The sequence below is a fragment of the Amphibalanus amphitrite genome, unplaced genomic scaffold (assembly GCF_019059575.1).
Source record: "Amphibalanus amphitrite isolate SeventyFive unplaced genomic scaffold, NRLGWU_Aamphi_draft 000516F_arrow, whole genome shotgun sequence".
Taxonomy (NCBI): Eukaryota; Metazoa; Arthropoda; class Thecostraca; order Balanomorpha; family Balanidae; genus Amphibalanus; species Amphibalanus amphitrite.
Genome location: NW_024882010.1, coordinates 422,206 through 434,182, shown reverse-complemented (window position 1 = coordinate 434,182; position 11,977 = coordinate 422,206). Strand labels below are relative to the sequence as shown.

General features: G+C 46.6%; 1 protein-coding gene across 6 annotated transcripts; it reads left to right on the top strand.

Annotated features, from left to right (window-relative positions):
• Positions 1–1,533: 1,533 nt before the first annotated feature.
• LOC122393110 (transcription initiation factor IIB-like) lies at positions 1,534–11,935 on the top strand. 6 transcript variants are annotated; one of them, XM_043388755.1, is made up of 9 exons: positions 2,020–2,082; positions 2,224–2,313; positions 6,264–6,304; positions 7,314–7,424; positions 7,685–7,871; positions 8,810–9,025; positions 9,723–9,855; positions 10,097–10,221; positions 10,625–11,935. In XM_043388755.1, exons 3-9 carry the CDS (start codon positions 6,288–6,290, stop codon positions 10,784–10,786), a joined length of 951 nt encoding a protein of 316 aa, XP_043244690.1. In that variant the 5' UTR covers positions 2,020–2,082; positions 2,224–2,313; positions 6,264–6,287; the 3' UTR covers positions 10,787–11,935. The 6 variants fall into 6 exon arrangements, with proteins under 6 accessions (XP_043244693.1, XP_043244695.1, XP_043244690.1 ...); XM_043388756.1 differs by having other exon boundaries at positions 2,032–2,089; positions 2,252–2,313; XM_043388758.1 differs by lacking the exons at positions 2,020–2,082; positions 2,224–2,313 and adding an exon at positions 1,534–1,604.
• Positions 11,936–11,977: the final 42 nt, after the last annotated feature.

The following is an 11,977-nucleotide window of genomic DNA, read 5'->3' as shown; positions in this document are numbered from 1 at the left end:
TGGCAGGCCAGCGAGACGGGTTCCGAACCTCAGGGACCACAGCCCGGGTCGTCGAAACCATCAGGCAGGGCGAGTATGGAAGATGAGCGAGCATATCGGCGCGATAGGCTTCAGTCAATTGCTGAGTGGGACCGAGGGCGTCCGTCCGTTGAAGACAGGTGGTCGACGGACTGCAAACAGCGTGCGGCGGTCTTCTCAAGGCTGTCCGATGGGCCGCTGGCCCTAAGCAGCGATAAATCACCTGCCAAGAAAACAAGGGATCAGAAAATTCACTCCCTCCTTTAAAGTCCAAAATGCTTATTGCTCAAGCACCTCAGGGTCAGAGCCTCAGAGGAAGCAGTAATAGAGGCCTTCAGCAACCTCACCAAGCTATTCAGAGTGATAACAGGATGATGCCTCAGGTCTGAAGACTTTACCGGACAGCTGGCGGAAGGCATTTTCCAGCAAATGGTCAAAAACCTGCAGTAAATGTTCTCATGAGCATGTGCCATATTTTTGTTTGGATTGATGAGAACTGTTTATTTATCATTCCATATGCAAACCAGTCCGTGCAAGGTTCTGAACAACTTTTTATAATTTCATCATTAAAAATCAACTTGAATATTAAAAATTGTGGCACATAAGTAGCCTTTCAAGCTTCACGGTCCGGGATACACATCACCAACAATCACCACATGTACGAGTGCTATGAATTCAGTGCCTTCTTGGGAATATTTTCCTATATTTAAGATAAAAAAATTACATGGATAGGTATGCCAAGATAAAACACAAGGCAATAACAATAATTTGAAGGAAGAAACAGCAAAAGTATCACCACACAGTACCTACTTATAATAGATAATCATGTGAACATAAATTGGGAAATAAAATGACAATATTGAGTGGCCAAGTATTTTAATCCTTACAAACTTCAGGGGACAGCAAATCTAATGAAGCAAAATATTGCATTTTAGCACACATATTCTGACACAATCAAACACTAAATTGAAATGCTCTTCTATGAAGTAGGTACTCCAAAACAAAAACAAAAACACAGGTAAAATCGTTTACAAATAGAAAATGAACGTTCTATGCCTGTCACCTATGGCTGAACAAATAAACAGCATATAAAATTAAATAACACTAAAAATAAATTTTCAAAACCGAATATAATCACAACATACCTATGTGATACAATAAACACACAAAACAGTGCGGAGAGCATTTGTTGATGTGCGCCACCAATGTCAGTACAGCATCATATATGTCTCTTTCACGTAGCACGTAGCTTGCAGTGATGACGTCATGTCCCGTGACGTAAATCGACCGCCGACGTCATAAGTCTGCTGATAAATAAACGGGGTGCGAACAGAGCTCAAGCTAAATTGATCGCAAATAAAAATCACTCCTCCTACCGGACGCCGGTGAAAACAGGGCGCCGGAGGGCATATTAGTCACGTGACATTTGGAACTTCTCCCCCTCCGTGGGCCTTCTACATGCTAAACGTCACGTGTGAATTTCACGAACCTTGATCAAATCGCCCCAGGCGCCCTGTTTTCACCGTCGTCCCTCCTACCCCAGAATAATTTCAAGCTAAGCAATGGAAGCTATTTTTCCATAAAAGGTCTCATTTGCGCCATTAAAAAACGTTATGTCAACAAATGACGTAAATTTAAAAAAATGTAGGTTTTTTTTTGACAGTTATGATATAAATCATTTTTTCACTGATGATATCATTTTAATTATTTTAGGTTTGTTCTTCAAGTATGGCTCATAGTAACTATTTTTTAGAAACAAATATTTTCTGCAATTTGTGAAGCTGAAAAAGAGTTTTGTGTATCAAGGGGTGGAAGCATAGATAAAAGTTGGAAAAGAGCTTCTAGCCAGTGACGTCTATGGTTTCTCAGTCAGACCGTCGTTCATTGGTTCAGAGAGTTTTCATTTCATATGCCATTGGCCATTTTCGAGATGTTCGTAAGCTTTTTCCTTTTTCTACTGGAGGTGCTTTCATCAAACCTTGGTATGATCCAAATTGGATCCAGTCCGATCCAAAGAGGACTCTGTGGTGCAATTATTTGTGTTTTTGCTGTATAAAACCTGCGGTAAAAGATTGGACGCCGGTGAAAACAGGGCGCCGGAGGGCATATTAGTCACGTGACATTCGGAACTTCTCCCCCTTTTTCAGCCTTCTACATCCCAAACGTCACGTGTAAATTTCACGAACCTTGATCAAATCGCCCCAGGCGCCCTGTTTTCACCGTCGTCCAAAAGATTGCTGTGATTCGTTGTTTTGCTGCAGCACGTTTTCTTTTTACACTGCGGCACTTTGTGGGGTAAGTGATTTGTGTTTCACACTAGATCGTGTTTCCCAGGTCATACAAAGCAGGTAAAAACGCATTCATCCTTTTTGATCCTGCCCTCACAAAAACCCTTTCAGAGGGCTGTTTACGGGCCTGCGTGCGGTAGGACCGTACAGAGGCTCCAAGCCCTGCCCACTGTGTCCCTATGTCGTCCTGTCACAGCACACAGCAACAGCTGTGGCCAGTTGGGACGGGCCACACCGTTAGCTGTTTGCGGTCCATCGCACGCAGTAGTGTGATGACATACAGACTACCCATTCCCTACCCCCATGCCTGCTGCACACACCGCACACATCGCACCCAGCAGTTTGTGGTGTTCACCACCGTGAACAGCCCTCTGGCCTTTCATGGAACAGCGTGTTTGCCTGTGCTCCTAGCACCCTGTCCAAAGTCATTTTATTGATGTGATTATCTCTCACATAAGCCACAGTGACCTGCCTCTGGTTTGATGTTGTTTTCGAGCTCACTATCAGCATCCACCTGACTGGGTCTGACTGAGAGCGATCTGTGTGGTCTCAGGTCAAGACTCAAGTGGTTTGGCTTGTCCAGACTGCAAAGTATGCCACGCAGGTTGACGAGGCGCACCGGCCCAAGTTCAAAATCCGCACCAACCCTTCAAACTGAGCCAGAAAATCCGCACCAAAGCGAGCCGAGAGCCCAAAATATCCGCACCGAACCCACAGGCAATTATAATGCAAGGGACTTCATTCATCTCACTATAATTATTTCCCCTCCAATTTCAGTTTCACGAGCAACGCTCACCACGGGACCGCGCAGCGCACTTGTACCGGAAGTTTGAAATAGAGCAGATAGACGGACGCCGGTGAAAACAGGGCGCCGGAGGGCATATTGGGTCACGTGACATTCGGAACTTCTCCCCTCTCTGTGGGCCTTCTACATGCTAAATGTCACGTGTGAATTTGACGACCCTTGATCAAATCGCCCCAACAAACTTTCGTATGAGTAAAACTAATGACGTCATTTCAAAGTAGCGTGCTGATTGGCAATTCAAACCAGCTGCTCGCAAATGTGACATACCAGTCACCACCGCAACCAGCCTTCGTTCTAATGACGTCGTCATCACGATAATTTCCGAGGCGAGAATGGATTTGTTCTGCTGCAATTGTAAGTTCGTAGAGTAAATTTAAAACCTTTCTCCGTCACCGTGCGTCGCCGTGGCTGGCATGCATTTGTAGGGCTTTCCAAAGAACAGTCAATAAGGGAACCCGACCGGGTAAGAAGACCAAGCGAAGTCCGCACCGCACCAAGGTCCAAGCCAAATCCGCACCGCACCAGGCAAAATCCGCACCGCACCACTCCAAAATCCGCACCAGCCGAACAAGCCCGCACCGACGAGATCTCGTCGAAATAGCCATACTTTGCAGTCTGGTGGCTTGTGAGGTGATACCGTCATTCGGGGTGACTTTGCAAAACTTTTGCTATTTTCTTCAATGCAGGGGAGATCTGAAAAGATATTTTGAACCAGGGTTTGTTCTAAGATACCAAATGGGGAATTCTGTGCATGATGGTGTATATCTGAATATTTAAAATCACTCCCTTATATTATATTTTTTTGGTTAAAAAATTATCATTGTCACACCAAGGTCGGGGTGACTATGATACCCCTCATTAGTTGACTGGTCAAACAAGCACAGCAATGGGGGTGTCTATGATAGGTCTGTTTGTTTTAAAAAAAGTATTTTGCACCAATGCAAACTTGATGTCTTTTTTCTTCAAAACATAAAGTGATCACAATTCACCCACTTTCGGATGCATGTGGTCACAAAACACTTAAAAATAACACTTTAAAAATGTCAAACTGTAACTTTTGTGGGCAAGCACAACTGGCAAGGAGCCAAACATGTCACAAATGGTCACATCTTCACGTCTTGTGTGGTTTTCCTTCTCACCAGGTACAATCACAGTACTCTTCCACGACTGCGGTAGCATCGTTCATTTCACTTTGAATGCATGACACATGGTACCATTTCTGGCAGTTTTCACACCCTTCCCACTTGATGTTCTTGTCCCCTGTGGCTCCAGGGGGGTTCCACCTCTCACAGATACTACACTTTTCCTCCTCCCCTGAGTCTGGCTCCTCTGCTGACTCATTTTCTTTGTCTTGCTCAGCGAAGCTTCGCTTCTTTGGTTTTGTCCCTTGCTTTGTCCTTTTCTTGTGTCCCAGACCCTGATGGCTTGAGGTGCTGTGCCTGTACTGCCATCCCTGCAAGAGCAGAGATCCTTTGCCCCCTTTTCCTGTGTTTCTGTGGTTTTCCTGTGGGCTATCATAGTCACCCGGGGCATTATCATAGTCACCCCGACGATCTAAGTCACCCCGAATGACGGTAGCTATGCTGCTGTGTGCGTACCTTGCCCACTGCATGAGTGTATTTTGTAGAGGGATGCTGCAGACTGATACATGTGCATTGTGCATGGATCTGATCAGAGTGATGGAACTATCTCAGTGGATCTCAAAGCAAACACATTAAGATCTATAGTATAATCCCATTAGATCCCACATATAATGCATTCCTGGATCTATTATCCCATAGGGTCTGATGATAAGCCAAAAACAGAGATTTACAATTCTAGTGGATCCCACCACACTCATCCTGTAAAACCATGTTTCCAAGTGTTTCATGCCAATGAGTGTTACAAAATTATGAAAGGTGCTATTTGTTCACATGGAAATTCGAATCCTTAAAACAGAGCTTTTGTGATTTACAACCAGCATTTCATGATTTCTCATTGTTTCTATAAAAATAAGATAAAAATAGGATCAGATATATGATTCCATTGGATCCAATGACAAATGAAAGAACATGATTTGTTAGCTTATCAGATCTTAGATCAAGATCTTAAGGATTGAATGCCAGATCCATTTTATTGCACATGTCTGGACTACCTATGTTGTGATTTTATCTTATAGTATCCCAAATTTTGTCAATTTGGGGGGAAACACCATCCAATTGAATTTTTTTCAGTGTCATTTCCAACTCCCATGACTTATTCTATTGTTCCCAATTTATCCAAGAAAAGGCATTTACCTTGATGTTAATTTCAAATCTTGCATCCTACTGGATACCTACCAGCTTTGTAAATAGGTAATACATTTTTACTCTGGATTCCTTCCACACCCTTTGGGTCCTGAGTCCTGACTGGCATTGTTCACTCCCATGCCCTTTTTGGCTAGGAGTTTTCCCCTCTGACAAGCCAAAAGTATAATTTGAGACCCTGATCATTCATGTGCCTGATCATGATGCTTTTACATTTATCTTTTGTGTGGAAATGGCATGTAGCTTCCTGACTGAAAATGCATTGGATAAATAAGTAACAGTAAATAAGCATAAAACAAATAAGCAGCTGAGCCATGAATGAGTAGGTCAGGATGCTCATTGCGTGGTCACCAGCTGTTATTCATATAGAGTGACAGTTATGATTCATTGTTACAGGTGACAAGTCACAGAATGTGACTGTATTGCAATTGTACATTAAACATTTTGGCAAAGATCCCTGCCCCTTCTTAAGTCCCATAGTATGTTTTGTGTGCCTTTCACTCTCAATAATATACCTATGCTATCAATATCAAGCTCAGGATTCAAACACCGGTGATGCAGTTCCCTCTGGTGAAGCCACATACATTAGTAATATTACCTATATGGGTCCATGGGCTGGAGCCATAGGCTGGAATGCAGGTAAATTATAAATGCATTGTCAAGCAGAAGGCAAGGCGATTGATGGATTTTCTTCTTGCAGAGGCCTTTTTATGCCCCATGGTGGCATACAAAAGTTACATGATAGAAAATGTGAAAAATCCTACTTGTTGACGTCACTGGAACCTGTAAAGATTTACAGTTGTTCACATTTTATTATTCTTCATGGGTGTTCAAACTGTCAGGCATTTACACAAATTTTCTTTTCAGACTGTTTAAATCACAAGAAGACAGATGGCATCATCAAGTGGGTAAGTACCTACCTATGTAGGTAACTTGTGTTTAATAATTATAATATCTGACAAAATGCTTTACTAAATGGAGGATGCTTTCTGCTGAGTGCTGACCGAATTGTTGACTTTGTATGATTGGTTGGATTATATATTCATCATTCTCACTTTCCTAACATTTACCCCAATGCCTTTGGGATTCAAATGATCTGCTGAGGCCTGAGGGGATGTTTTTGAGTCCCTTTCCTCCATTTACCTCAGTTCCAGGGCCTCGCTCGTATAAGCGCTTTCACAGTGGCTACCATATAGGGGGCGTCGATCGCCTCCAGTCATTCGTTCCTTGATTGAGTTAGGGCTCCGCGGAACAAAATCGTACATGTTAGTGACGAGAGGAAGCTGATAATACCTACCCAATTTTAAGATCCTGGTTCATTACTCGACTTTCCAAGTTAGGCCAGTGACCCGAAAATAGGTACCTGCTAGAATCTCTTTTAACACGTTACCGGGCTTCAGCAGAAAGCATTCCGCGTCCATCTTGAACTAGGATGACAGAGCTCTGTGATGTTTCGGCCAATACTTGATAACCCTCTCACTTATACCTGGGAGGGGGGGGGGGGCGAGAGGTCGGATGGACCCCCATCCAAAGCACGGCTCTAAGAGTATGTAGTGGCAAACGTGAAATGGTAAAACATTGTCTGGTAATAGCCTTGCGGGGCGCGGGTAACACGACCTGGTGACCTGACCTGAGGTAACATCGGGCTAGTTTTCAAAATGTGCAGGAAAATATGAGATGTCAAAATGGTTTCACCCTTTTCAAATATTCGCGGAAAACCTTGGGAGTCTAAAAGACACCCTCCCCATTAAACTATTCACGATAAATCTTGGGAGTCTAGAGAAGGACCTCCCTCTCACGACGCTGGTTAAATCAATAACATGCATATCTACTCTGAATTTTATGGAGCTGCTGTGTGCCTTCGAATCCGCCGTGTATTTCTATGTTAGTCTGGATTTTGACTACGTTTGTTTTCAGGCGAAAGGTGCAGCAGATCGGATGCCCCGCACACCCGGAGGCCCATCTGATTGAGGACTACCGCGCCGGTGACCAAATCTGCTCCGTCTGCGGCCTGGTCGTCGGAGACCGGTAAGTACCGTATAAACGGCGTCTGAACGTAGAACCGTCCTTGTGTAGGTAGGCTTAAACATATGTGACTGTTAGTCTGATAGTTTAGGTGTCTATCACCCAGTGGTGCCTATGTTGATGGTGCAACTCCGGCAGTGCTCCTCTTTTCACGGCTTGTTTCCTCGGGACGGAGCTGACTACCAGGTCGTCTCACTGTCATGATGCTGCCCGTCCTAACTGGTTCAATACTGTGAACTGACCCCACGACTCCCTACCGCCAGTGTGATCGACGTCGGCTCGGAATGGCGTACATTCAGCAGCGACAAGAACGCCGCCGACCCGTCGCGTGTCGGTGGTGCCGAGAACAAACTACTGGGCAGCTCCGACCTGAGCACCATGATCGGGGACGCGCGCGGCGCCGCCTCCTTCACGGCTGACGGACAGAGCAAGTACCAGAACCGGCGACAGGTGAGTGGGGTAGAGATGGACAGAGCAAGTACCAAAACGGGCGGGAGGTGAGTGGGATAGAGACGGACAGAGCAAGTACCAAAACCGGCGACAGGTGAGTGGGGTAGAGATGGACAGAGCAAGTACCAAAACCGGCGACAGGTGAGTGGGATAGAGATGGACAGAGCAAGTACCAAAACCGGCGACAGGTGAGTGGGATAGAGACGGACAGAGCAAGTACCAAACCCGGCGACAGGTGAGTGGGATAGAGATGGACAGAGCAAGTACCAGAACCGGCGACAGCTGAGTGGGATAGAGACGGACAGAGCAAGTACCAAAACGGGCGGGAGGTGAGTGGGATAGAGATGGACAGAGCAAGTACCAAAACCGGCGACAGGTGAGTGGGATAGAGATAGACAGAGCAAGTACCAAAACGGGCGGGAGGTGAGTGGGATAGAGACGGCAGAGCAAGTACCAGAACCGGTGGGAGGTGAGTGGGATAGAGACGGCAGAGCAAGTACCAGAACCGGCGACAGGTGAGTGGGATAGAGAGGGATAGAACAAGTACCAGAACCGGCGGGAGGTGAGTGGGATAGAGATGGACAGAGCAAGTACCAAAACCGGCGACAGGTGAGTGGGATAGAGATAGACAGAGCAAGTACCAGAACCGACGACAGGTGAATGGGATAGAGTTGGGTGGTGTGAATATCACCCACTAGTGCCGTAGCTATGGAGAGAATGGGGTTGTGGAAAGTCGCTTTAAAAAGTAGCGTTGGAAATTAACCGGCATACACAACGAGCAAGCTACGTATTTGCAAGACACAACCTGTCGCTGGTTCACTTAAACCCTTCTTCAACATTTCAATGGCCACGCTATCCCTCAATTACAACACGTCCATTATTTTCGGTAACCTCCCCGCGCCCCGCTCTAACACACCACTGCCTGCCTTTCTCCCCAGATGAGCAGCTCTGACCGGGCGCTGACCAACGCGTTCCGCGAGATCGCGCTAATGGCCGACCGCATCAGTCTGCCTCGCACCATCGTCGACCGCTCCAACAACCTGTTCAAACAGGTGCACGACGGCCGCAACCTGAAGGGACGCTCCAACGACGCCATCGCCTCGGCGTGCCTGTACATCAGCTGCCGTCAGGAGGGAGTGCCGCGCACATTCAAGGTAGGACGCGTGCCGGAGGGCCACGAGGTGGTGCGATGGGCTGACTGTGTCGTGTCTTGCGGTTACGTTGATGTAGATCTTAGAAGACAATAAAATGTATCCATTGCGTGATGTTCCAACACTCAGTTAAGGATGACTAGAAATTAGGAATGTTTTCAGACGCTGTGTTTTATCACTCTAAAGGCCTGGCTACACTATGCGTTTTTTTCGTGCGTTTTTTGCGTGTTTGCGTGTTTTGCGTGATATCGTTCTAGAAAAAAGAACGATATTACGTTTTTGTGATGTTTTTCACCTTAAATTTTAGTTACATAAGAGTTATATTAGCTTTTGTATATAACCAAAGTAAAAATTATTTTGTTTATAACTTTTTTCCTAGAACGATATTACGCAAAACACGCAAACCTGCAAAAACGCACGCAGAAAACGCATAGTGTAGCCAGGCCTTTACCAGATACTTTTCATGTGTTAACGTTATTTCATGTCTCATTTAACAAGTTTTTACTAGTAAACAGGCATAGCAACACGCAATATTATATCAATTGCGTGCCATTGTTCGTTCAGCTTTGGCGCATTCCACTTATGCTTTTAGTGGCATAATTGTTTAACCGAGTAGCAACAGCCGAAAAGCTCTCAAGCAACCTGTCTTCTCTTTGCGTTGTACCTAGACGTTAATCTAACGTTATCTCTCCCTGTTCAGGAAATTTGCGCTGTCAGCAAGATTAGTAAGAAGGAAATCGGCCGGTGCTTCAAGTTGATTCTGAAGGCGCTTGATACTACCGTGGATATGATCACCACGGGAGACTTCATGTCGCGCTTCTGCGCCAATCTGCGTAAGTTGGTCATTAAATTCATGTCCTGTGACTGTGTTTGGGCTGAACAAAGGCTGACCAACTTGCTTTTTTGTAGGAATTGCAAGCGGGGGAGTATTATCTTAGGCTGTAAGGACGTTTCCGATGTTGGTTTAGTACATTCTGAAATAATGAGGGTTTATCATAGGTTTTTTGCTCTTTGAAGACTATTCGCGGGAGCCTTGAGTAACATTATATTGCATCCGTCTTTTCCTCGCGGCAGGTCTGCCCAACTACGTGCAGCGCGCGGCCACGTACATCGCTCGCCGCGCTGCCAAGGAGCTGGATATCGTGCCCGGAAGGTCGCCCATCTCAGTCGCCGCAGCGGCTATCTACATGGCGTCCCAGGTATTTACAACCGTGGCGCAGTTGGGTTGACTCGCACCGCACCCATTTGCTTATTTAATATTTTTTTTTGTTTTTTTTTTTAAGTGTTCATTCAGGGCGGCATCCGACTGGAGATTTTAATTCGCTGACATAAGTTAAGTTTATGGAAATATAGGGACAGAGCCGCGGTAGTTGTGGATGTCTTCTTCTGCATTTGGGACTTTCGGAAGATCATAAACACATTGCATCGCCAATTTTGCCAATCAAAGTGTCGCCAATTTCGATACAATCACGTTGTAACGGAAAACTCGTTTCGTATTCTGTCAACCATCATGCATCACTAGCATCTCGCAGTTAGCAGCATCTCACTGGCTCGAAGGCGTTTCGTGACCCGTTCTCATCCACCTCTCCCCGTCACTGACAGGCGTCAGAGGACAAGAAGACCCAGAAGGAGATCGGAGACATCGCCGGCGTGGCCGACGTCACCATCCGGCAGTCGTACAAGCTGATGCTGCCGCGCGCCGCCGAGCTCTTCCCGCCCGACTTCAACTTCCACACACCGATCGAGGACCTGCCCGAGCTATAGACGCGCACTGAGGCGTTCTTGGGGCACCGCGGCGGTCTCAGCGCACCGCGGCGTTCGATGGCGACGGCCGGCGCTCGGACGGTGGTGGAGGGTCGGGCGCGGCGACCCCGGCGGTGGTCGTCCGCGACTGGCTGATTATCTGCCAGCACACTCCCGTCTACCAGTTAACAAACACTCGCACATGCACAGAATGCGTGACTCGCGGGGCGGCTCGCTGTGTGCACCGATCACGCGTACTGCGGCGTGGTGCAGAGGTCGGAGAGAGAGGATATGCATCTGCTGGACAGTGGAGGGTGGCCAGTCGCCCGTCAGTGACTTCCTGAGGCGCTCGTTACGCCGCACAGTTCAGAATGTGTAACATTATGCAGTGCGTCAAGTCGGCTAGTGCACCTGGGCGCTTCCGTGGCGCCTTCAAAGACATGGAGATTTGTGTGCGAGACAGCAGCTGCCAAGTCTGTGTTGGTGTGTAATTGATTGGTCGCGAACGATCGTGCCAGTGTCTACCATAATAAGTGTCCATGAGGTAGAGGTTTGGGCGGTGAGATCAGTCCAAGGTCAAGGGCCCAACTTTGTTAGGACTGGAAGTGTGCGTTCGGGGGTTGACCTTGGATTTATCGTCTTACGCACTAACTCTGTCTGCTGCAGGCTGTCGATTCATCTCAGTGTCACGCCTTTGCTGTATCTGGATGTGGCCTAAATCTGGCCGACCGTCCTTGCGCACTCTCAGATCACGCTTTTCATTTCCGATGGTTAGTTGTGTGAAAGACAATAATCCGAATGTTCTGTGTAACGCGCGTTCGCCGGTTCTGTGTAGCCAGCCCCATTCCTCGTAGTACTGCAACCTTCCACCATTGTACAAAGTGACCGGCGCGTGAAGAAGTCGTCATCCGGTCGAGAGGATTCTGAGCAGCGTCATTGATTATTTGATCTGGGGGTACCAGCGCGGAATCTGGATGACATTTTTGGTGTTAGTCGCATTTGTATGTATGTATGTTTGTTTGTTCTAGAAATAAGTCGATGTGTCGGTAAACCACCACCTATATGTTGTAACTGCACAGACATCGTTTCTTTCATTCACTTCAAAATGCTGGCAGAAATTCCACTATTTTGTCTATGTAGCATTGGCGTGAATACATAAACCACAAAATCCCAAGAGTTGTTTCACTTCTGTCGGTGCTGCCTCCCACAGAC